Here is a 27,164-nt window from a genome sequence, read left to right as displayed (position 1 = left end):
ACCACAGCTGGTACGACGGTAAAGGAGACCACGACCACAGCTGATGCGACGGTAAAGGAGATCACTACCACAGCTGATACGACAATAAAAGAGACCACGACCACAGCTGGTACGACGGTAAAGGAGACCACGACCACAGCTGATACGACAGTAAAGGAGATCACTACAACAGCTGATACGACTACTACAGAACGTATTATATTCCCGAAAACCATCGATCCTCCAAGGTGCTATGAATATTAACACTAATTCAGCCGTCTCACTTGTTGAACATACTAATATCAATTACACGTTTCAATACAGATACAAGAGCAGAATGGATAGCCTCCCTTTTCATCAGTATCGTTGAGTGAGTGACTGAGTGAGTTAAGATACAGTGTAAAAATGGGCTAAAGATTGCCAACAACTGAAGGTAGATCACCACACTAGGGACCAGTATCGTTTAAAGCGTGTTTGCCTTCAAGGCATAATGTGTAAGTACAATGTCACCATGCCGGGGAAATGGAATAGCCTCGTGGCTGCACATAATATTTCAGGCCTTGAGGATCTGAAAGTATTCACATCCAACCCGGCATTTCAGCCGAACATTGTATGCATAGGAATTAGAAGATATATATAAAAATATCATAATTTTAAGTACGACCAGTTACTAACACTGGAACGGACTACTTTACCTGTGTGTACACCCGTGAAGATCGTAAAACGAGACTCACTCACTCACCCACCTGTGTGTAATTTAGTATCCTTAACAATTTATCATGCTCATGATGAAAGGTATGTTATTCTTGTAACAATGAAACACTTCAGGACTGGCATAAATAGCCCACACTATCGGAAGTGCTTGAGGCATGTCTTTAGTTAGATTTCATAGCGTTATAGTTCGTTTTGTCGAAACTAACATATCCGATACTTGGGAAAGGCTGTCAGTCCTTTCAAAACATATTTCTAGCACATGAATCCAAAATATCATAACTGTGTAAAGTAGCATTCTCACCCTAACACAGACCCTTAATGCTGAAAGTCTATTACTAAGCGATAAAGCTATGAAGTTTGTGAATTATAAACATATGCGTGTTCGTCCGTTTGACAATTACTAATGCATCGACTAAGATATCTAACACAGATAGGATGCATCTTCTTTTGCAATAAATAACACTGTCGTTTACAAGAACGAAGTCATGTACAGAAAGGCGAGGAAAATTCATCAGAAACAAACGTTGTTCTGAAGTTACAGTATTTAGATGCTAAAGAGAATTCAAATTTTAAAAGAAAAAACAAATATTGGGTGTAACATGTATCCCTGGCGGGCGCCCGATGCAATACTAACCATTCCGTCTGTCTATACATGAAAAGACAAGTTTTTACTTTGCCACACAACCCTTGAAGGTCCGGGTTAGAATGTGCCTTCAGTAACCCATGCTTGTCGTAAGAGGCGACTAACGGGATCGGGTGGTCAGACTTACTGACTTGGTTGACACATGTCATCGGTTCCCAATTTCGTAAATCGATGCTCATGCTGTTGACCACTGGATTGCGTGGTCCAGAGTAGATTTTTTACAGACCGCCGCCATATAGCTGGAATATTGCTGAGTGCGGCATAAAACTAAACTAACTCACTCCTTCACTCACTTTGCCACACATACGTTGCAAGAGCCTTAATGATTTACCATGCATACCTTTTTGTCTTAAATAATATTTTTGGCCAAATCCAGTCAAATTCATCTTAAAAATCAATTAACACAATTTACGAACAGTGTTTTGATTTTTCTCAAATATTTCTGACAAAGAGATTGTCAAATAAAAACATATATTATCTGCTGCTGAACATAAGACATTAGCCCCTGATCCGGGTTCGACCAGGTTTTCAGGAACCCATGCATGTCGTGGGAGGCGACTTACGGGATTGAGTGGTCAGGCTCGCTGACTCGGTTGACATCGTATGTCATCGTATGTCATCGTATCCCAATTGAGTATATCGATGCTCATGACGGCAATCACTGGAGTAACTAATCCATATTAGAATATTAACGGATCGGTAGGATGCCGCGGTATCCGCCGTAAATAAACAAACGAACAAAACCTAACCTCTTCATGGGAAATATGATTGATAGAGCTGTCAGATGACTCTTTTAACTTCGTGATATAGGCTGCAAGTCGGCCTCCTTGTCAAGTGGAGTCCATTGAATATGTTCAATGAACATTAAGAAGATAGGAAATCGTATTGACATATCCAAGCATTTCCAACCAAAACATGCAACTGCGAAATGTAAACGAAATTGAGCCGCAAGTTTTTAGAGGAAAAAATCGTTACAGGTTCATCGTCAGCTCTGCCTCGGCTATTGGCTGGAACAAGAGTATTATCTCACAAAAAACAGTTCATCATCCCTGTTCTCAATTTGACGATGTTGTGGATGAATCATCAGACATTCAAGGGCAGTATTTATAGAAAAGACACTCACTAAAATGCAGAGCCGCGCCAAAGAAGAGGCACTTCATTCAATGAAGAGAGCAGGTAAATATACATTATGTGCCAAAGAACCTATCCAACCAAAGCCTATGCATGACAATATTGCAATTACTTTGCCTACCATCACCAGTATTGTCCAGTTGTCTATCTGTCAATTCTTATACCATGCCAAACAATGGCATGATAAAATATGAACACTTGCAATTATATCCAATGTTTCATGGAACACCAAGTGTATTCGGTATCTGTATATCATATCAGTAAATTCTAATAATATGTTCCCCACATGGTTACAGTATGTGAAGCCTATTTCTGTTATTGATGTTGAAATATTGCTAAAACCGCTATTCACTCACTCTAATAATTATATTTTCCGGTCAGTGACGATGAGAGTAATGTTCTAAGGGAAGTAACTCCCGCTAACAAATAGGAACATAACATACTTTTAGAATGAACGCAATTGTTGGAAATAATTTAATGTATGGTTGCATACAAAGTGTTGTTTTAGACTTCCTCGTTAAAACGGGTGTGTACGATGTAATTTAACTAAACAAAAATATAACTGTGTGTTAAGTGTTGGGCGCATATAGGCCTTTTAAGGCCCAGCGTCGCCCTATAACCTTTTCTACCTACCTACCTACCTAGGAACATAACAGGACACACATGCACGAATTATGTCATATGAACTTGATGCCGGGTTGTTGCAAAGGTTCATTATAATACATTGTATCATGAAGGCTTAGTTAATTTTCTATAAACTGCCTTTAAGCCACAAAACAGAATATAAAAGGACAATATGTTTGGAAATCAAACTGTTCAGCTACCTGTCATGGGAAGAACTGCTGTATACAAATAATACAAAACAGACTCGCAGAAATAGCAAAAAAGAACTGGTGGGCGTCATGAGTGGTGCTCGATTCGCCAATCATCCATGATGATGGTGACATTAAGTTTTAAATGATTGCATGCGATGGTAGCGTAGCGATTGGCAAAGCCGGCGGGAAGGGTTCACCGCCGAAGTGTCCGGCCTTGTCATTATGTATTGTACTGTGAAGCATTTCGAGTCGAGGGTCATCTCAAACTTTCATATATTTTTTAAAATCGTTAATCCTCGCAAAGACACGAGGGCCTGTGCACTGGGGCTGTTATTTGGCAATATTCATGAATTTTAATGGTTTTGCATCAATGGCGAAGGGTACCAAGAAGGAAGAGAATGGGCTCGAACGCGACCTGTGTTCACGACTCCATAACATATGCATAGAAGTCCCGGTGTTAAACATTGTGACACTGTCGGAAAGTTGCAAAACCTATGCTACTGAGTACCAGTTAACTCACACAAATAAGTCACCAAGCGACTGCGTTTAACGATAGTGAAAATCACGCATCAGGCATAATACCAGGGTTTCCTAAATACAAGTTTTAGTACAAACATTAGTGATAACCTCCTGATCACAGAATGCTATTTGTAAATCTATTTGAGAATTTCTCACAAACCAAACATTGCTCAGTTTCCTGGAATAGTTGCATTGACATAATACGTCACAATGACAGTGATTTCCCTTTGCCCTGTCCTTCCCTCTTTGCTATAAATCTGCTATCAGTTATACTGTTTGGTAAGGAAATCCCGTAAAGCACAACCCCTTAAGAAGCAAGTAGCTATTACAACATATTAATATGAGCAACGCTGACTGAATCATGTTTACATAGTGTGTGCTGACGCACCTAACAATATTTCTTCGTTATCTGATACGCTTGTTTGCTTTGTCGGGTGTTGTTGGTGACTACCACCTAGAAGTCGATGTAGGTCACATCCGTATAAGTGTGTTGCAATCTATTTATGCTCTTTTCATTGGAGCGTTCCCTACCTGATAGCGTGTACACAGAGAAATTGATTCGAGGGTTTTACAGTTACATTGTGAGGTGATCTACTAATGTCAGTCTTGCATGAGAGCTCGCCACAGCGACAGGAAGCCATTATGAACATACCTTATTTCTTTGGATTATGTGTGTTGTTGTTGTATGGGCCGCTGGTCTCAGGTGAGTGTGACAAATATTCGTTTTCACATATATGTTATACTTTAACTGACAAGTTGTGAAAAATGTATAAACAGGTGGTACGTTTTACAACAATAATCGATTTCGTTCTTTAGGTCAAACTACATTGCTAGGTCAGTCGTACTACTATGTGATCCTACAATCAGCACAGGTGACATAAGTTTTAAATGGCAGACAGACAAGGCATATGTGTTTTGTATTTGAGTCTGACAAGGAAATGTATCGTATATGACAATCTCATGTGTTCAATAGCGCATTAGTAAACAAGAAATTGGAGAAACGGCCTGTCGCCTAGATGGCGGACACGATATTGCGAAATGTTAACGCACAGGGCTGATCGTATCTGGGGTCAGTGAAGATAGGATAGGAAATGCATAATTAAAAAGGTGTGTAATTATATCACATTATACAGTTGTTAGCAGCTGAATAAAAATCTTAAAGACTAGTTGAATACGCCATTAACATAGGGTCTGATGATAGCGACTAATGCTAGCATATGGATGTGAGAATTAGATCCTCGTTGTATAAAATGCGTTATGAAAAAACAACATTGCCAGAATAGGCGTTGGAAAAGTATCTGTTGGATCTTAGTGGCCCAAGATCTAAGAGTTACCATGCTGTTTACCCAGTTTAGTCAGTGAAGAATCTAATACATTTGGTCCGACAGGCAATTGTCACCCATTTTCATTAGTTTAAATTGTCCCCTATTTCACTTATTTTGTAGTGCAGGTAACAAATAGTAATGGTTGATCACTTTCACAAAGTACAACACCATTACAGTCCGTTAGAGTAAGTACGGTTTTACGCCACTTTTAGCAATATTCAAGCAATACCATGGCGGGGTTCACCACAAACGGGCTTCACACGTTGTACCCATGTGGGGAATCGAACCCGGGTCTACGGAGTGACGGGCGGACGCCTCAGTCACTAGGCTACCCCAAAGATTGTCAGAAGCAGATGAAAAAATATTTTTTGTATAAATTTAGTCTGTGTACTCTCACATCCTTTTATGTCAGATAGGACAGGACCAAACTGACTAATTTGGTAAATGGTCACACATAGATAGATTGCAGTAAATATGGGTTCACATACCAAGTCAGCCTGCTAAACCAACACCAGTCTCGTCCATACTGTTGATTTTTGTGAGTTTATTGGTGTTTGTGTGTGTGTGTGTGTGTGGGTTCTTTTGTGTGTGTGTGTGCGCATACAATGAAGTCATATATATCTTAAAAGGAAGTGGTTTCAATAATATATCCTAAATGCCATTTTTCAATTTTGTCACTAATGTTGCTAACACAATGCATACACATGGAGAAGTGTATCGCAACACCTATTATTTTATCCTCCATACAGCCATTCATAATCATACCATAATTATTTCTGCATGATCATATTGACCCATCGGGGACATACCCATCATTGGATATCAATGTGCTACGATCAAAGTATTATGTGTTTCCGTATTGAGCATCAAGTTTCAGTAAACTGCTCTTGCAGCTCGAAAACTTGGCCAATTAAGTGATTACGTTTATGATTAGCAAACTGGGCGGACACGTCACGCTTGGGATATACAGAATGTTGGTTGTCATCCATCGACTATCAGCCAAATGCCCAGAACATCAGAAAACTATTGACTTAAGCACCGGAAGCTCCAGTGGGAGATGGGAACTCCAATGGGTAGGGCCGTAGGTAGCCCATGGGGACAGCTGCCATTCTAGATGTGTTTTATGATTATTTTTGTACATCATAGTATTGATATAACACTCTTTTGAGTGACATATACCCTCACCGCCCCCTGAAATCCACACCTCAATTAATGACGCAAATATTGCAGGCAGCCCATCTGACAGATGATCGGTACCAGAATGATACACCTAATCACATATGATTACAACAACCTATAATACATAAGTAAGGAGTCCAGGGCAATGACATAGACTACCCGGAACCCTATAAAATGAAGGCCTATTGTGCACTACCTAATGATAATTAACGAACAAAAGACTTAATTAGAAAAAGGATTGCATTCAATCCACATGACCTCAAAAGACAGGATAGACAAAATAAGGAATAACTAACAAAACAATGAATACACAATAAACAAACAGACATTGATTGGTGAAACATTGAACAAGTAGTATAATATAAACTATCGACTTTTGTGTTTTTTTTATATGAACGATGAACCGATGCTGTATCATGAATCATTCCCTCATCCCCATAAGTGTTCATGAGCATTCTAGTCGGCAGTGTGGCCTGTGAAAGTCTCAAGCTGTGGACAGGCTGGAGGAAATTCAAATACAGCTGAAAGTGTATAATGGAGTCAAAACCAGTTTTGATATTCCCTTGGAACTGTAAATGTCTCAATTTCACGGTTTCATCATGAATAAAGCAATCTTTCTGACTGACGTATCTTGTAAACTGAGTGAGTGAGTAATATTGAACAAACCTGAAGATATCATATATATGATGTAAATTTCATATGCAATTTCTGGACTGTCAGCTGAGTTGAATGATACAACTATTATATATTAATACTTAAACTGAACAAAACAGTTGTTTTGCATACATGCAGATATGTCTAAACAAATTTATAAAGTTTAGTTCCGAACAAAGGAACTTTAGAAACAAAAGGAAAAAAAATAACAAGAAAAAAAAATATTTATACAAAATTGGAAATTAGATAAATGGAGTCATTTTACCTGCAGAAAGCAGTAAATTGCATCTGAGGGCATCTCATTTTAAAAGGTTCCCGGGGATTATGTCCGGACCCCCCCCCCCCAAGATCCTCGGCCGATTCGCGGCCTCGTACGTGGATAGTGCTCCACCTATTAAGAAAACTTATATATGCTTGCCTTGCAAGTATTACAATTTGCATTTTTATTACAATTTACGTCGTAACACAGATCGTTGTAAGGTAAGCATATATAACATTTGAACAAGCGATTGTAGTTTCAAATTGCCTTTTTGTGCAGTTTAATATCTAAGTTTGATTCTAGCAGACCTCTACCAATCTCAAACATACAAAAATGTTTCTTGCATATTTTGTTTCCTGAAGTTTAATTTGTGATGCATTTCATTGCTAGTCACCTAGGCTATTCCATTTGTCCGAACCACAACATACGGAGACAGATCATTTAGCAGACCGGGTGCTGTATTCTGATTACCAGAACATGCCAGAAAATCGGAAAATATCAACAGTCTCCGATTAAAGTGTTCAGTGTTTCAGCAGATTCATTAATGTGTGGGGTAGTTTTGTTTAAGAATGTTAAAGTAATTCAGATGGCATATCATTGCAAACCGCAGCTTTATTATATCAAAGACGATATACTGTATCTGTAACTTCCACAATGGGTATGACTCGATTTAGTTCATCAGGAAGTTCTACAATACAAATGTTACAATGTCAATCATGCTCAGATAAATCCAAGTCAATTTCATCTGAAAGAGTTTTTTTCCCTAAGTTTAACAATTGATTGTTCAAAATAATTGTGCCACTGATTTTACTACAAGAAGAGAATGATGTCCTGCTTTGAAATATAGTGGATTTCCAACGAACGTATTTGATGTGTATCCTGGCATCAAGTGTATTTGGACTAAACTGCTTCTTCTTTTGTATAGGGTACTTAAGTCCTAATACATTCAAAGTGAATTTAAACTGTCCGCTTTTCTCATCGTAGAATATGTCTGTTTTTAACTTATGGCTATAGTTGCTTCCAATCACCAGCGGCTGAAGGGATGGTGTAAAACCCTCTAGGGTCCATATAGGTAGTAAAGGCACTGTAAGTTCCCATGGTCCTTAGCATGGTGATCAGTTGTTGGTGATCTATAGCCCTTTTTTATACTGTATTGTTGTCTCTAGTTATGTATTTTTATAGATAGCGTACTAGTTTTAACTAGATATCTGTGACAGTCCAGTACTTTCACTGTCCTTCGATGACAGGTTTTTACGTTCTAAAATTATTGATTTTAATATTGGTATAAAATGATTTTTTCTCGTCACTGTATGGCTGCAATATTGCCGATGAGACGCTTAATATCAACTCACTCACTCACTCCTATGGTCCCTAGTACGGTGACCTACCCCCAGTTGCTGGTGATCTCCATTCCGTTTTTTATATTGTATTGTCCATCACAGTTTGTTTAATTTTACAGTTACATACTACTTTTTATTCTCTATCTGTGATAATCTAGTTTTTTTTACTGTCCTTCGTTGAAAGGTTTTTATAATTTAATTGCGTTTCTTGTGAATTTATAACTTTTGAAGTCACGATATGGCTGAAATATTGCCAGTGTGACTTTCAATTTTAACTCACTCACTCGCTCCTCTTATGTCTCACCGTAAAGCTGTAATATTCATTCATCTTGGTTGGGGGGCTGCTTCAGGCTAACCCTGGCACGGCATAAGATGTCTCAACTGATCCTACTGCTAGTGAACTTAACCAGGATGTGCCGATTTTTACAGTCATCAGTTTTATAAGTCTTTTGACTTTGACGTTTAGTATTCGATTCCTCGTATGTCGCGGAAAGCCAACGACGTCTATTTCAACACCAATATCCTTTAGATACAAAGAAAAAGAGAAATGTAAACGGTGTTCTTATGAATGGCTGTGAGAAAAGCTACTTACACTGTGTGCTGACTGATGACAATAGTACACAGATTCAACAATTCTGCAGGCAAAACATAAGAATATATTACAGTGCTTCATTTGTTTTAGTTTACGCGAACCAGTTTAGTTATTTTAGGCTTTATCTAGCCAAATATTATTTGACTAGTATAGACGGCCTGAAGAATGAGCTCCTGCTCGAGTGTACTTCGGTTCTTCGGTGTTGTTGTGTAAGCTGAACGGTGTATGTCCTTGTGAAGAAAACGACAACGCAGGGTTTCAATCCCAGCCATTTATTCTCAGCGTCTATCCCGGCTTTGTTTATGGCAATACCATCTTTAATCAGGTGTTGCTTCTAGTCCAGACGGTTATGGCTTTATAAAATTTCCAAGAACTCACGAACATGACATTTTGCATGGGTGACAATGGTGAACATTTGTATTTTATTTTTCTTTGTATAAATCAAATAGATCAGTATGGTATGATTTATGCCACAACGATCCTTGGGGAAGCTGACCAATTATAACAGATATTCATATTCACAATTTACGAAGCATATGAAATTATTTCCATGCAATACTAACTGTCGACATGTACGGGCCCTCAATATGAAGACAACCTTCTTCGAACTCTGTAAAATATTCCACACATGATCTTCCTTTGTATGGAATAATAGCCCACTGTCTTGTCTATTTATGAACTATTTGCCAAGCTGTTTACTAAGATTTACTAAGTTATCAATAGAATGTAAGGATAGTGTGTTTGTGTAAATCTGCAAGTCATGCAATACCATGTCAGCAATTTCTTTACCCCAGTAAACATTGACCAGTTTCTAAACCTTCATTGTCCCTAAGTTATACTATTCATTGTTTAAAGGTTATGAAGAGAAGCCATGTACAAGCATGTAATACAATGAACGTGTCTTTACAGGTGCGTGCAATGTCACGCTCCATGCACAGAGGGAACCGCTGAATTTCACATCTCCTAACTACCCGGGCAACTACGGAAAGTATGTAGAGACATTCCTGTTTATTTCATAAATGATCTGTTCACCAGATGAGTGCTCATGAATAGTCCAAGCATTCATATCTATTGATGAATGATTATTGTAATATCTTTATCATTGATATGTAAGCACTACAGAACTAATGTAATCAACTGATATTTGATGAAAATGTTTATATGTTCAGGTGTACACATGCCATGTTGCTTCAGTTCCAAATAACATTATTTTACAGCCATGAAAACTGTTATTGGGACATCTACCCTGAAACAAGCGGCTTCAGGGTTGTGCTCGAAATGGTGTATTCCAATATCGAATACAAGTCCACCTGTGCATACGACGTCCTCACCATAGACGTCATAAATAATGGTAAAATAGTCGTGTTACACTGAAAACCTCATGTATCTGTATTTTTTTCATATAACTGATTTCTTATCCAGAAAAAAACCCAATGTGATCACTGTGGCGCATCAAGGAAGGAAAATAAATGTAAGTTTGTAAAAGCTGAAGTAATTTACAAACAACATTTACAAACACATTGCATATTTTTACAAAACATTTCCTGACATTTTGTCTACCCAGGTAATCAAAGTAAAGCCTCTTCGCGTAGAATCTGTGGAGAAAACAGATGGAATATTCTCATCCAAGAAGACCAACATATCCATGCAGTGTTCAAGACTGATGCCAGTGAAACCAGAAGTGGTTTTCTAATTAGATACTATGAGAAAAATGGTTAGTAAAGTCACGAACACTGGCTATGCAACAGTAGTCTAAAATCTTTACTGCATGTACCGTTAAACCTATGATTAGAAACCTGGTTGTTTTTCTCCATTTCTCCCTTAACAAGATACTTATATGGGCTTGAACCAAAAGGTAATAGCAGGTGTGGTCAAGTATATGACATTGAGGTGTAATGTTTTCAGTTGCTTAAATGGTCAAAATCAAGGATCAGTAAAGACTGGTTTTAATCAAAACATTCGAACCACTTCAGAAAGCCAAAATGATCATCTTGTGCAGATCTCTCAAACATTGATCAAAACGAAGCAGGTCTTGCAATGATTGCGTGTTTCTTTCGTATAATAACGTAGATTCGCTAGCGCTGGCGTAACGAATTTCATCATGCAGGATTCTTACATATAGTTGAATCTTTCAAAATAAATAAAAAATACAAAGTTGCCCATGATGATCTCATGAATTTTACGCCTGGTACAAATTGTTCCCTTGTCACAACCAGGTACCGGAAACTGCGGTGTACATCTCGTAGCAACTTCTGTCGGCAAGACATTTACCTCGCCTGGATACCCAAACTCCTACTTCCTGTGAGTAACTTAATTACTGTATCAGTTACAAAGAGTACTAGAGTTTCTTGTATTTGTTACCAAGTTTAATGTTAAATAAATCAAGAGAGAGGGTGTGTTGGATGTATTATTAGTCATGCATACACATTTGTACACAGTCATGCGTTTGTATGTGCGAATGTTTCGAACGGGTATTTTAAGTTGGATTACTTGTCCCCAATCCCTTTCACATTTATGAATAAAATATGTTTAAATCAAATCAATGTTTCGAACCATTCGGCAACCTTATTTGGATCATTTGTATAGCACTTGAAAATAAATGTGTCTGTTTGCAGGAGTCAGACATGTACCTGGACTATTACAGCAGAACATCGAAACCAAACCATTCAATTGGACACCATGGACTCGGTACTTCAGAACGTCTCATCTCGTGGAACTTGCAACAATGATTATGTCACTGTATACAACGGTCAATACGGTAAGTAGAGACGTGTACATTCTACTTAGTCAGTCAAGCGGTTATTGAGTTGCAAATATATTTGTGTCTGCAAAGTTCTCCTTTCAATGACTCCATAATCAAAGGCAAAGGGTATTGTGACACACGAACAACAAACAGAATCATTTTTTAACTTTAAGCTACCGAGAAAGACAAATGTTCCAAACTGTGGTAACCATCACAGTCCATAAGAATTTGGTATGTGAAAATGAGTCTCAAGACAAGAGGTAATCACACAGTCAGTATCACGTGCGTCCACCAAATGAAATAATGCTGACATCTTCATTTCACTGAGGCCACAATGTGTCGATAAAAGGGAAGATTATCTCATCTCAGAGGAGGAATTTGGCGGGGTTTTTGCAGTGCTTTTCGGGGATTCGCATGACTTCGTAAACGTACCTCTATTTCATCACAGACGTGGTCCGTGGGTGACACATCAGGGGATCTTGCAGATCAGGGTAACACATAAAGATTGCTCTGACTAAAAAAACTGCTGTAAACTCCGGAAACGCGTGGTCTGTGGTTATCGTGTTGAAACAGCACGCCATCTCTGTTCTGTTGTGAAAACGATACAGAGGTCATTTGCAAAATCTAGTCTCGATACCATAACGTCTTGACCTCCAAAACAAATCCTTTCTCGAACACGAGGCCTAATGTAACGTTCACAGGGCCTGTTGTAAACTCGGTGAAGAAGTAAATAAACTCATCGGTTTACACAGCCTTCCTACACTCACTCCCTACCCCAAGTGTTGTCTGCTGTAACTTAGACGTCGGTGTTGATATTCTGGCGTCAGCTTGCACGGATGCTGTAGATACTAACACACGCCTGTTATCAGGTATGCTACGAGCTGTAAGGGTTGCTGGACTGAACCTGTGTCGGAGGTCCGTTGTTCGAATCTGTTGTTCGAAAGAATACCTCTCCATATGTCATTTTCCCTCAAGTGACATATAGAGTGTGTTCTCGAACGATTAATAGAGATACTGGGTGTCTGGAATTTGAAAGTTAAGAATGTTAGTCATTGTTCTCCTCTATATCATGCTCATCGAATTCGAGCAACAACAGCTACTCTGCGTTTCTTCGACCGTTCTAACACACTCGTTCCACTCGTTGGTTCAAATCCAAATACTCATTCACAAGAAAACATTTTACTAATGATTACTAAAGCATGCTGACATCAAGTTTGCACAACGCATCGTTGTAAGCCTCCGGCAGTTTTGAATGATGCTATTCAAAGTTAGGAGAATCAACATTTTTGACATTGTTAATAATATAATGTTCCATTACAGGTTCCTACCAGCTCGGCACTTTCTGTGGCAACGAAAGACCTGTTTTTAACAGTGGTGGGAACGCCTTGAGTGTTCGTCTACGAACTGATTCTTCGCAAATCTACAAAGGATTCAAAATGCTATACAAAGCTCTACCGGGTGGGTATACATTAAGCAATTAGATATAACCTAAAACTACAGCTATCCGGTTAGATAATAATAAATTAATGTTCTGATCTGACGGTGAAATATATGTCTCATGTACATTGATTTACGACTCTTAATGTTCTTACGTTTTATTTAGCTCACTTACCCTCATGGCAATATAATATTCTGTAAAGAGCATCATGTTATTTCATACATCTTAGTTGTGTTGACAAATGTGTCATGAACATGTCTTTACGAAGACGTGATGAGGCATGACGGCACCTTCAAAACTCTCGGTGTTATTAGTTTCTAAATATGTCAATACTGCGTCAGTTTGTGCATTCAGTTAAGCAATAACAGATCTATGTCTTTAGTATTGATGCCTCGGCTCCATGCAGCACTTGATTCGTTTTGCTTAACAACTATGTTTGCCAATTATGACAACATTAGCTCTCAATTTAGACATATATTTTGGATATAATATTTCTGTATGAATCTATTTGTAAAACTGTAAACGGGATTAGTTAAATTTATTTATTATGAAGTTTCGGTAACAGAATGGACAAAATGGTGAAGTGCGGACACATTATCTCTAGAATAAGCCAATAATTCAAGAAACGTATGTTTTATGATTACTGTTGACTCCAATTTTAACTAATGTCAACATTGGCTCACAGTAATGTCCCAGCCGGTCAGCCCAAAACCGTTTACGCTATTTTTTCGCTGTAGATATTACTAATAAACATTATACTAATAAAACCTTGATTCCTTTGTATTTATCAGATACCCCCCTGGAGAGTTTAAACATTGTTTGTCAAAAATGTCTGGGTCCATAACAAACATACTACCACCACAACCAAATCCTTCATCCCCTCCATCCTTGACAACCGGCCACACACACAAAAGCACGTGCGATAGCACGAACACACACGCACACACGAACGCCGAATCCTTGTTACAACAAATACAAACAAACATTGAACAATTGCTACTCTTCTTCATTATCAGCAACAACGTGCAACGTCAAGCTTCCCGCAGTTTACAGTCCAATGGTGATTGTCTCCCCTGGGCTATCCAAGGAACTACGTAAAGTAAGTAAAGAGTTACAATAATCTCATGTGAATGAATGCAGGATTCAAAACCCGTTTACTTGGATATAATTCGCCAGATCAAAAGATGTTTACACATGTAGATAGATACTCTTCGCCTTGATAATAATGTCACCAACTGTACATATGCTTGTATCACGTTTAACCAATATGGATGAGGTTTGTGTTTTTGTTTCGGAACATTTTTTTCTTCTTCCTTGCAGTGGATTGGACTGTCAGTGGACTCTAAATGCACCGATAGGAAGAAATATCACGGTGAAAGTTTTGTTTCTTGATTTGGAAAAGGTGGCATCGTGCATAGATGATTATCTACTGTTTAAAGATGGTACGTAAAGCTTGGGACGCATGTTAACGTTGTGTTAAGAATTATGTGAAGCAGCTGTAGCTAAGTTCTTTGACACCCGTGTGGTACCAAGGAGAAAAAGAATGTAACTTTCATAATATTCATGATCACTACTTACCTATACTCACCAAAAAATGACACACATAGATAATAATCTTATAGGAACTTTCAAACATGTTATTTTTTCAAAGTTACTTGTTGATTGTTATGATTTCGCCATTGTAATTCTGTGAAACGAATGCACAGCGCATTCTCATCTTCAAAAACATTAATGCATGTCTACGTTCGAAAGTGTCAACTTGCTTGAAAATGGCATTGATGAAGAGTGGCATGCACGTGCCGTTTACTGGAATAGTGAGCAGGGAGATGGCCTATATAAGACTGTTTTGCTTTTAGACGGTCATTAGTATTTTTAGTGAGTGAGTGAGTGAGTTAAGATCATAAGTCACATCGGCAGTATTTCAGCCATATTGTGACTAAATCAAGTTAGAGATATTAATAATTAAAGTTAAATTATAAAATGTTGTCTACGAAGAACTAGATTATCGCAGATATAAGTAAATCTAAAATATTTTAACTATGCATGACAATACAATATAAAAACAGGCTATAGATTGCCAACAACTGAAGGTAGATCACCATACTAGGGACCATTGGTATTTTTAGCTAAATGAAAGAATATCATTATGTCGAGACTCACTGATTCAAATCGAAACCTTGGACGTCTGGAGTCCGGTGAGTCTCAATCTGCCGTTGCACGTCACCTCAGTGTTCACAAGAGTAGCAGTTTATGGGACGGATATCAACAAACCAATTCTACGCAGGATGGGACTCGACGTGGTAGACCCCGGATTGCCATAGCAGTCCGTGATAGGTACATCAGGGTACTTCATTTGCGGAATCCAACTGTCACAGCAACTGTTGGACCCTATTTTGGACCTGTACTGCGACGACTACATCGACGTCGACGCGTCCAGTGGTACAGTAACGTTTGATTGTGACGTGTGTGGTTCAGTGGCATTTTCTGCTTCAGTGACGAGATGGACGTCGAAATGAATGTTTTACCCAGGATTATGTCACCTTGGTTGACCGACATGGTGGTGGGAGTGTGTTGAAGTGGGATACCATATCCGACACGCAGAAATCTAACTTTGTGCGCCATTTTGGCAATTTAAATCATTTTCGATACAGAGACGATATCTTAAGGATTCACACGGCTGTCCAGTGAGTAAATGCCAGGTCTCACACAGCACATGCCATTATTTAGTATATTCAGAATGAGAACATTACAGTGCTTCCATGGCTTTCCGAATCTCATGACCACAACCCCATCGAGCATTTGTGGGGTGATCTCGGCCGATGCGTGCGTGAACGTCAACCGGCGCTCCAGACGTTAGATCTATTGTCGCAGGCATCGCAAGAGGATTGGGCCAGTGAGAGTGAGTTACAATTTACAGTCACTTTGGCAATATTTCAGCCATATCGTGACTAAATTAAGGTATAACATGATAATAATTAAAGGTAAATTATAAAAAAAATTTAAAGGAAGGACATTAAAACAACTAGGATATCAAAGTTATAAATTTAAAACTAGTAGTGTGATCTGAAACATTTTTACTATATATGACAAGACAACATAAAAACGGGTTATAGATCGCCAACAACTGACGGTAGATCACCATACAAGGGACCATGGGGACCATAGTACTGTTGCTACCTGCATGGACGGATTGGGTCAACGTTCCACAAGGTCGAATTCAAAGACTTAATCACTCCATGTCGAGACAGTGCAGAGCAGTTTTGGGGGCTCTTGGTGGTCACAATAGATATTAAAGATAACACCCCATTGGGAACAGACACCTTCACTGAATGCTATGCATGTTAACATATATTTGACCTTTTAAACTGTGAAAATTGGCTGCAACTCATCCAGACTCTTTAAACTCGAGGATGTTTTACCCATCCTACGGTCGAAACCATCACTTCAATTTGGACAGGTTTCAGAGAGATGTTCCATGATCTTGTCTATGGTGGGGAAGGGGTAACCGGGGAGGCTATTTTCAACTAAGGCATTGCTAAACCGGTTCTTGTCTTTGGGGGAAAAGGAGATGGGATATGGCAAAGCCAATGTAACTCCTTGTATTCATTGTCTCGTTTACCATGCACCTGTCATGTATGCCAAATTTGGACCTCTGCGTCAGTTTAGTTGCCAGGGAATTGAAAAGATGAATGATGAAATAAAGAGCATTCATCAGAGAAAATCCAATAAATGGGATGCAGCAACTGACGCCCTGAAGATAAGAAAACGCATGGAAGGGAACCAACACCATGTGAGGGAGAAAAGGACTTACACAAAACGCAAACTACAATTCTGGGAAGAGGATTTGTCTGCTATGAGAAAATCGAAACGACAGGCCATAAGTGACGAAGTGGAAAATGTAGCCTTGCCTCAGCTTAATGTCAGTCAAGCCAGTGTGCCTGAATTGAGGGACTACTTAGAGTCCAAAGGGTGCAAAACAAAGGCAACGAAACGAGATGTTTTGTTAAAAATGGCAAAGAATGTGTAAATGGCGCCAACTTCGTTCAACCATTAAGTGAAAACGCATCATGTATTTGAAGGGCGCCATATAGCTGGAATATTGCTGACTGTGGCGTGAAACTAAACCTTAAACCTGAAAAAATTATTGCCTTTTTCCTTACATGGGAATTGTCTGTCCAGTTATTTGTCACTATTTTTAAATTTGATGAAATATATATGTCTCCTTCTATTACATTTATGTTATTACTGAATGAGCAACTGAATTTGGAAAAAGCATCCATAAAATATTTGGCTGAAGCGGCTGAAGTGATGTAAAACTAGTACGAGTTACGTCCCTTGAATTGTTGTTGAATCGAGATATTTTACATGCGTTTCCTTGTCTATGTCCACTATTCTTGAGTATGACTGCATGTGCTATTTTACTTTAAAGGTAGCAGAATTCTTGAAAATAGACCATACGTTTCTTGTTTGGGATATATATTTTTGACATGTTGTAAGAGCTTAGTTGAAATGTATCTTCCCTAATATGGGTTTCAATGAGAACGGAAGACTATCTCATGACATGTTACCTATGAGTGTGCCTGACTGAGACAGTATTGCACTCAATAATGTCCCAGATACCCGGCGGCTACATTATTAACAATCAACCAGGAAATATAACTACTTCAGGGATCAATATTGTCTGCACCTGTCGTGTATGATGATAAGCAATCACCCAGCTTGATTTTAACAGAGGGAGAGCGTATCATCCCTAAGTGTAGTGAGTGAGTGAGTGAGTTTAGTTTTACGCCGCACTCAGCAATATCCCAGCTTTATGGCGGCGGTCTGTAAATAATCGAGTCTGGACCAGACAATCAAGTGATCAACAGCATGAGCATCGATCTGCGCAATTGGGAACCGATGATATGTGTCAACCACGTCAGCGAGTCTGACCACCCGATCCCGTTAGTCGCCTCTTACAACAATTATAGTCGCCTTTTATTGCAAGCATGGGTTGCTGAAGACCTATCGAGTATTGCACTCGGTAATATTCCAGATTCCCGGCGGCTACAATATGAGCAATCGACCAGGCAATAACTTATTCAGGGATCAGTATTGTCACCACACAGCCTTATTGTCACAACACAACTTCATTGTCACAACCCTACCTTATTTCCCAGTCAAGTGAATTGCTCTTAGACACATCTCATGTACCTGAATTCTCAGTAGGACTTCCTATACGGACATTTGATTGGAGCAAACGATATGAAAATATGAAAACCTCGCCAACGAAAAGAAAAATATATCTTCTCTTGCAATAATTATTATTTGAATCTGGCAAGTAATCTTCTGGAAACTGAAGTGATGTAAAGACTAGTACACGAGTTACGTCCTTGGAATTGTTGATTTGAATCGTAGGTCTTTGTTAACAACTATAATTGACGATGATGGTGTAGTGTATGACAAAGAGGCAGCATTTCTAACAGTAATCATAACTGTGTCAATTTTAATGTTTTTGACAAACATACGGCTGCCTTTCCCTGTGGGTTTCAACAATACTGTTCCCGCATATATATGTCAGTATTTATTTACAGTAATGTGTTGAATCGAACCTTGGTAACGAATAATTAAGACATCAAATATATTATGTATAAAACTGAATAAAACTGCATTCATTAATTGATGAAAGATGCACAATTAATACATTAACGTTTTAGGTACGATTGCTACAATATGCGAACGATGCTCGCCAACTAGCAAAGATTTGTGATAGCCAACGAAAAGAAAAATGCGTCTACTCCCATCGTCAGCTCCAGTAACCATATGACCATCAAGTTTCACTCAAACCATGCTGTCACAGGAGGAGGCTTTCGTTTGCAGTACTCATCTGGTATTAATGTCAGCAACATTCTTTAACTTTTAATAAAGTCTGGTTCTTGTCTTTATTGGGAAAATATGCTTTCCTGATGAGCGGAATAACATAATTTCCTCAGGACCACAGAGACCCATTGTGTGAGAAACTTTTGTCCGCTTTTACCTTGTTCCCTCTTCAGAGGAACTTTTCACTTAAAACTTTCGAGCATCCAGGCGAATAACTGTTTCCACCTGAATATACTCCATTAACCCTAAAGTGTGATGATATTCATGTCATCCAGTCACTCTTGGTTATCACAAATCGTCAATTGTATTATGTTTTATTATGTTCATTATTTCACTCGTTTGGCTTCATGCTGTTACAGCTTTCGACTGTGGATTATCAGATCTCTCCGCATCTTCTGTCACGTGGAAGTACTTGACTTCTCCTGGCTATCCTTCGAACTATTACAAGTAGGTGCCTACTCTCTTGACAAGTTAATAAAGGTTAACCAGTTAGTACATATTAGCAAATAACACGTGGTAAATAGCACTACACGCGTGACCGGTATGCAGCACTCCACACGTGTCAACGATTTAGCACTGTAAACGTGACTTTGATGCTAACACTAAACTCGTGACAAGTAAGTGTGACTACGCCAGTGACTTGTAAGTAACTTATCACATGTATAGTTGTATTATATGTTTTGATGAACTGAAAAGTATTTGAATGGGTTTTTGTTTCATATAAACACTACACATTGTACATTTCAAGATTATACACTTGAACAATTTACTTGTTTATATTCGTTTGCATAATACCAATTTATGTTTACAAATTCTGTTTTCAGCAATGTAAACTGCGAGTGGAAAATTAGAGCACCATATGGATATGAAATTAAAGTTGAAATTATATATTTGTCGCTGGAACATTCCTCATCGTGTTCGAGGGATTATCTTGTCTTCAAGGACGGTAAGTACATGGTACAAACGTATAGAGGTTCCTAAGAAAAAAATAATTACAGTGGTCTTCGAACTGTATTGGTTTCCAGTTACTTCTGAGACAATTCTTGAATTATCAAGTTTGATCATAAATCCAAAAATATTGGTTTTGTTATTTGTAAGAACTTGGGACTTGATGGGTGATGATAGGCGCATAATGTATTTTATCACAGTTATTCTAAATACGTTCTATTAGCATCAGCTTCATTTGAATACTAGCATGCTTATGTATATGCGTCAGAACCAATGCCACTAACTTAGTGACTATCTTTTCTCAAGGTTCATCATCTTGGTCACCTCAGTTGGGTAAATATTGCGGTCTTTACTACAGCAAACAACTTGTCAGCTCACGCAACTACATGACCATCGCCTTCCACACCGATGGCTCTATCACGCGACAAGGTTATAATCTGAAGTACAAAGCTGGAATATTCCCTTCAACAACAACAGCAACCACAGGTACAATAATTGTGTTTTTGTGGTCAACCAGTTGTGTGTACATAGACTGGAAAGTGTGGGGAACTGCCATTAGTGGTAGGGGGTATTCAATGTTGCTTGGGGATGGCATTGACAATAGAGACATTATATTTACTTGATCCCTTGTTCAGGCAATGTGGGGAAAGTTTATATCAATTTTCGCGCGTTTCCTCTTTCATGAAATTCCATCACAAGGGATAACTATTTCAAATCACGAACTATGAAGGATCTTTTAATAATATAAGTTCTCATTTAATCATTGCATTTTTAAAAGAACTAGATTTGTCGAATGATTTGTAAATAGATAAATATTTTATGTTTGGAAGTTTATATTAGTAACTTCGAGTGTGAGTGGCTGTATCCTCAATGGGGGTTAAAATATTCTAAAATTATTGTCCTCTTGAGAGGATACGTTTTTAATCGTAAAATAGGTGTATTTTTAATGTATGGCTAGATTTCCGAAATTGCTAACGGTTGAAGGGGTGGTGTAAATCCAGCTAGGGTCCATGCAGGAAGCAAATGTACTGTAAGTCCCCATGGTCCCCAGTATGGTGATCTTCCTTCAGTTGTTGGCAATCAATAGCCTGGTTCTATATCATATTGTCTTCTATAGTTAAGCGCTTTTAGCTTTTCATACTAGTTTTATATCTATATCTGTGATCCTTTAGTTATTTTATTGTTCTTCGTTGGCAGGGTTTAGTAATTTGACTTTGGTTATTGCAACTTTATTTGTTATTCAAATCCTCGTCACGATATGGCTGCATTATTGCCATCATTTTCAAATCATTTGAAGGGAAAACCCTATGAAACAAAACCCTTATGTAAATGTGTGTATAAAAGGAAAATGTTTTCCTTCAGAAAAAAAGCATACCTTGAGGTAAGCCTTCATTTACGATTGCCGACATGAGTAAATGTCTGAAGCCCATCACAGAAACAGAACTGTTTAATATCATTGAGATACTTCCTTGTTTCAGTGTGTGGCGAAGATGATACGATAAGCTATGAGACAAAATATATTGAATCACCGAATTATCCCCTGTCCTATCCCGAGTAAGTATATGGGACACTTGTAGTTAGATTTGCAGTCGCAGCAGTAAATAGAATAACAATGAACAACTTCTTTGTTAATACAGAAGTTGTTCAAACAAATATTTTTGTCCTTCTTTAAACTAACTCAGAGAGAAATGATTCAACAATCTAGAAGAAGGAATACACACTATGACATTCTATGATAAGGGGATTCTTAGATTTTAATTCCAGCGAGGATGGAAACTGAAAGTTTGTAGTTAGTAAACTCTGTTGCATAAGCACGATGAGTTCATATGACTTGTATGAAGCATATACAAATGCAATACCTGACATGCGGAACACATGGCTAATGCTGATGTCTATTCCAATTTTAGCAATGCGGACTGTGAGTGGACAATAAGCACTTCAATTGACGGATATGTAATCCATGTGGACGTGGTGTATTTCAACATTGAGCAAGACAGCAGCTGTTCCTATGATTATGTACAGCTCTATGATGGTAATGAACGCGTTTAATCATTGTTATCCTAGAAATGGGTAAAGGAGACAGATGCCTAAAACGAATATAAGCTCTGTTCTATTCGCTAATGTAGAGAACGTCAGCGACCTGTGTGTCTTCTTGTTTTTCTCCAATTTTAAGCTAAGACGCTGACATTTACGCGGACATGACGTCCACGTTGACGTGGCACAATAGGCACACGTCTTGCTTAACAGTGTTGTCTGTCCGATGTCATCTATATTTTGCACGATACTTATAGTTAATGTTATGTCGTTTGAGTCACAGTAGATAGTACAGTAAAATAGTCATTTGGAATAAGTAAATGTCTTCCCCAAATAAGAACAACTGAACGAGTTCTTAAAGCAATGAAACTTTCCACTTTTGTAATCGTAGAATACGTGTCATTTTAATATATAGCTAGATTTTCTAAATTGCTGACGACTGAAGGGATGGTGTAACTCCAGCTAGGGTCCATGCAGGAAGCGAATGTATGGTGATCTACCTTCAGTCGTTGGCAATCTATAGCCTGTTTTTATATTGTATTGTCATTTATAGCTCCAATGTTTTAGATTTAATTACTAGTTTTGAATGGATATCTGTGATACATTAATAGTTTTACTGTTCTTCGTCAACAGGTTTTTTAATTTATAACTTTATTGGTCTTTAATATACATGTAATTATAAACGGTTCTCGTCACAATATGGCTAAGATATTGCCGATGTGACGATAAATATTAACTCACTCACTGTTAAAGCATTGTATCTCCGAACAAACGTTTGTGACATTAGCTCATGATTTGTTTTATTATCATAATCTTCTCATGTGATTTCTCTCAATAGTCACGAGTTATGAAAGCTCGATCGGTCGATGGTGTGGAAGAGATGGACCAAATACACAGACTACAGGACAGACAATGAAGGTTAAATTCCACTCCGATGGTTCGACTTCCCTTTCCGGATTTAAGTTGTCCTTTACTGCCGGCGAACCAACATATGATTGTACGTGTTTCAGTTTATTCGTTCATTTAGGAATGTATTGCATCGTTTAAGAGAATGTCATCCATCAATAGCCATCTCTGTTCGTTTACACTTTAACTGAAACATGCGGTATTGGGGAACGCTACAGCATACAACTTATCTTGTAAACGAACAGGTTGGTAAAACATATATATAACACATGTATCGATAGATAAAGAATATGTTGAGGGTGTGGTGGACAAGGGAGGTGGACGACCAGGGCTCGACTTGTCAGGTTGACCAAACTCAGGTATATTCGCCGTTATCTTGTTTTTCTGGACCAACGCTCGTCAGTCTCACATCAAGCTGATAAGCTGACATGATTGATACAGCTTCAGAGCATGAGGGTAGCCCAGTTGTTACAGCGTTCGCTCATCAGGCCGAAGACTCGGGTTCCATTCCTCACAATGTGTGAAACCCACATCTGGTTTCCCACCTTGATATAGATGGAATATTGCTAAAAGTGGCGTTCAAATCGTTCTCAATCAAAGCAGCCTAAAAGCAAGCAGACTGTTAAGTCACAGGTTCAGCGTGTGTAGTTGTCGCTTCATCGTAATTGTCCTTTGACCTATGTGAGTTAAGGGTGAAGTTGATCTTTTAGTACTTAACACCAATGCGCTGGCTCAGTGTCACACAGACATGTAAATTCGTATAGTAAGTCCAATTTATAACATAACGGTTCCCATTTTGTACACAAGGACCTACCCTTTGACGTTATTATGCATCTACTGAAGTCTCCACAACAAGGCAATATCAGACAAATAATGGTTTGACATCCCTCTTTCTTTACCTCTGTAATGGAACGCAGTAGAGTTACAACAGCAAGATAATGTTGAAATAACATGTACCTTACCAACATTTAGGATTCCGCCTCAAAACACTACTTAGAAGCAACTAAAACAGACGTGTTGTAACAATATATCTATATGCCATTTTAGGGGATTAAGTAAAATCTAAGAGAATGCTATATTTACAAAATACTTTTTTTATGTTTTCTTTAGCTGTATATTTTATTCAGTTTTATTTTTTTTTATTTTTTAGCTGCTGCACCAACGAACATCGGAGCCATACTGGGAGGTGTATTTGGCGGGATCACTGCTGTGGGTATTGCAACCTGCTGCTGCTGTGGACTTTGTTTCAGAAAGAAATCCATTCCCAACGTCCAACAGCAGAGAAACATACCACGTGAAGGCACCGTCTCCTTCATCAACGTCCCCAGCTACCCACAAACCCTGCCTACTGCTCCTGCTGTTCTGCCGTTCATGTCGCCACCACCTCCTTCTTACAATGATGTCGTGAAGGATGATCCCCCACCGTACTTTCAGGCAGTTCCACTATCAGACATACAGCCTGTTGTCACGTCATACAGTAGCGGTGCATCTGAGCATCAAGGGATAGATAATCCAGCAGGCCCCAGCTGAGTGGCAGTTTCAGATGACGTGCATGTTTGTTTAACTGGAGAAAACAGAACAAGACACATTCGTGTATACTTCATGCAGTGTCCTCATCCATATACTTTTTTGCAAGGGGTATCGTTTCGTACCATGGTTTTCGATGATCATTTAATATTCAAAATATCTATTACAGCTAATTCTAAAAATGATGATTGACTTGACGGATTAGCATAAAAGCATATTAATGGTGTTATACAATATGTCTATAGGATGTTTTCGTGGTGTAATGTACACAGCGGTTGAATTTTTAACAATGTTTTTAATCATGTAAATTATTTTTACGAATACATGTACGATATTGAACGGATGTCGCCATTTGGTGACATATATTTCACCGACTGATCGCTTTTCAATAAAGATTGTCCCAAACAATGTGATAATGGTGAATGGATACTGCACAATCCACACAATCCCCCCAAGGAAAGACACCTTAGAATATTCCCTTGAATCTCGTTTGGTATATTTTGATATTTTGTTATTGTTTTTTGTAATAAAAATATTTTGTATTTCAAATGATGCATGTTGTCCGTGTTATGTTTATGATTATTATCATGTGATTTTATTACAAATTATAATTTTATACATGTGCACATGTGCGGGAATGTGCGTGTTTCGACTGTCACGAGTATGAGTTTACTGATGGTTTTACTTTGATGGAATCCACGAGCACGGATGATGAAGAATCAAATTCATGGGGAGTCTCTATTTAAAAGACACTACCACTTTCATTGTCAGTTCTTATATGGGATATAGAAGTGCAAAAGAATACCCATATAAACTATATTCACAACACATTCCGTCTGTTGTAAGGGGTTTAACACTGAAAATGTTTGTCGACACCAGATGTTGACGGAAAGGGCAAGCATGTATTCTGCTGGTAGCACCAGCTATTGACAAAATTTGCCTAAGAGTGGAAACATCCCAGTGACAAAATAGAGTAGCGTAGGTGTTCGGACCGTTGACATATTGATATCATGTGCTCCGAGTTGTACTCTACTTGCTCCAACATGTCAGTTTCCTGGCAGAGGTCACTGACTCTGCTTATGTTTTCATACGTGTAGACGTTCATATGTGTTGTGCGAAGTTGATCAGTAGAGCAAGTCAGCAGAAAGCCTGGTTCTCACCATTTCATGGAACAAAAATACAAAATGTCTGTTGGTATGATCTATTGTTGATATGTGTTGACCATTGAGCTAGGTAAATTAGCTTTTATATTACTCTTACAAAACAGGTATCTCAATGTACAATTTGTAGAACATGGATTTTGATAATATGTTCTTCGTACAACTAACTCCAATATTCGTCCACTCGGCTCACTTGTTCGATTCCCCACATAAGTGCAACGTGTGAAGCCCAATTCTGTTGCCCCCCGCCATGGTATTGCTGGAATATTGCTAAAAGCAGTGTAAAACCAAACTCACTCACTCACTCTCTTTTTTGGAAGACACGTGACCTGATTAACTCACAAAGGCGTATGTATGTTGACATAGTCGCAATGAAACCTATGAACTGGTTTTCCCCACTCTACCAGACGTATGTGTCACTTGCTGCAGCAACTCACATAACTGTCGTTTTAGATACAGAGAATTCAGGTTGTGTAAATATCTGTTATTGCTGCAGCAACAACAGCTGATGATTCTGAACCTGTGTCTGTGTCGGCGTCGACAACCAAGGCGACAAGTTGCATCGAAATTCAACCAAATACGCAGTTGGATAGATCCTTGAATTCAGCAAGTGGAGGTGTAGATTCACAACAACCATATGTAACACAACCGAACTGGTACATGCACCTTGTCCTGACACCCGTGAAGGTCCGAGTTAGAATTTGCCTTCAGTAACCCATGCTTGTCGTAAGAGGCGAGTAACGGGATCGGATGGTCAGACTAGTTGACTTGGTTGACACATGTCACCGGTTCCTAATTGCGCAGATCGATACTCATCACTGGATTGTCTGGCCCAGACTCGATTATTTACAGACCGCCGCCATTTAGCTGGAATATTGCTGAGTGCGGCGTAAAACTAAACTCACTCACCTTGTTCTGACTACAAACATCCGAGCAATCAGCAACCGAGAGCACGGTGTCACTTTCTGATAAAACCGTAGTTGACAAAACAGTGGAAGAGAGTACGACCACATCTGACACGTGACAACACATGCGACAACGACAGTTGGAGGGACACTACTGGGGATTGCGACATATGTCGTGACCATTGAGACAAATGTAACAGTTGACGCGACAATGATAACATAAATGTGACTTTAAATGAGACCATGACCAGTGATGACGCGACAGTAAAAGAGATCACAACAACTCCTGACAAGACAGTAAAGGAGACCACGACTGCAGCTGACGAGACAGTAAAGAAAACATTCATTACATCTGATGTAACAGTAACGAAGACAACGGCCACTACTGACATAATAGATGAGGAGACAGCAACTGCAGCTGACGCAACAGCAAAGGAGACCACGACCACAGATGATACGACAGTAAAGGAGACCACGACCACAGCTGAGACGAC

At 38.7% G+C, this 27,164-nt stretch overlaps 2 protein-coding genes and 1 long non-coding RNA gene across 4 annotated transcripts in view; 2 read left to right on the top strand and 1 right to left on the bottom strand.

Moving 5' to 3' along the window:
• The window catches only part of LOC124276079 (tolloid-like protein 2), a 54,434-nt gene extending 29,277 nt beyond the window's left edge, over positions 1-25,157 (top strand). Inside the window, exons 14-17 of one of the 2 annotated variants that reach the window (XM_046711737.1) lie at positions 21,617-21,692; positions 22,046-22,170; positions 23,011-23,169; positions 24,229-25,157. In XM_046711737.1, coding sequence (XP_046567693.1) covers positions 21,617-21,692; positions 22,046-22,170; positions 23,011-23,169; positions 24,229-24,608 — 740 coding nt within the window. In that variant the 3' untranslated portion in view covers positions 24,609-25,157. The remainder of the gene's footprint in view (positions 1-21,616; positions 21,693-22,045; positions 22,171-23,010; positions 23,170-24,228) is intronic. The other variant, XM_046711736.1, reaches the window with a different exon arrangement.
• On the bottom strand, positions 118-27,164 carry LOC124276082. The gene is made up of 3 exons (XR_006898408.1): positions 27,120-27,164; positions 25,674-25,678; positions 118-163 (listed from the first exon to the last, which is right to left on the bottom strand). It is a non-coding gene; the product is annotated as an uncharacterized LOC124276082 (long non-coding RNA).
• Positions 4,229-19,157, top strand: LOC124276080 (embryonic protein UVS.2-like). Its single transcript, XM_046711738.1, has 10 exons — positions 4,229-4,504; positions 10,060-10,138; positions 10,368-10,501; positions 10,715-10,864; positions 11,367-11,451; positions 11,766-11,908; positions 13,214-13,351; positions 14,348-14,430; positions 14,652-14,778; positions 19,046-19,157. Exons 1-9 carry the CDS (start codon positions 4,399-4,401, stop codon positions 14,721-14,723), a joined length of 990 nt encoding a protein of 329 aa, XP_046567694.1. The 5' UTR covers positions 4,229-4,398; the 3' UTR covers positions 14,724-14,778; positions 19,046-19,157.

This window comes from Haliotis rubra, unplaced genomic scaffold, assembly GCF_003918875.1.
Source record: "Haliotis rubra isolate DU_JTF1 unplaced genomic scaffold, ASM391887v1 Scf205, whole genome shotgun sequence".
In the NCBI taxonomy this organism is placed as follows: domain Eukaryota; kingdom Metazoa; phylum Mollusca; class Gastropoda; order Lepetellida; family Haliotidae; genus Haliotis; species Haliotis rubra.
Note: the sequence above shows the minus strand (reverse complement) of the source record. Positions and strands in the feature narration are given on the sequence as shown.

Excerpts from the sequence above, each read along its gene's own strand:
- LOC124276080 (XM_046711738.1), top strand. The coding sequence starts at position 4,399 with ATGTCAGTCTTGCATGAGAGCTCGCCACAGCGACAGGAAGCCATTATG. Across the intron at positions 11,452-11,765 it reads TACCCAAACTCCTACTTCCT|GAGTCAGACATGTACCTGGA; the intron begins GTGAGTAACTTA and ends GTCTGTTTGCAG. Across the intron at positions 11,909-13,213 it reads TGTATACAACGGTCAATACG|GTTCCTACCAGCTCGGCACT; the intron begins GTAAGTAGAGAC and ends GTTCCATTACAG.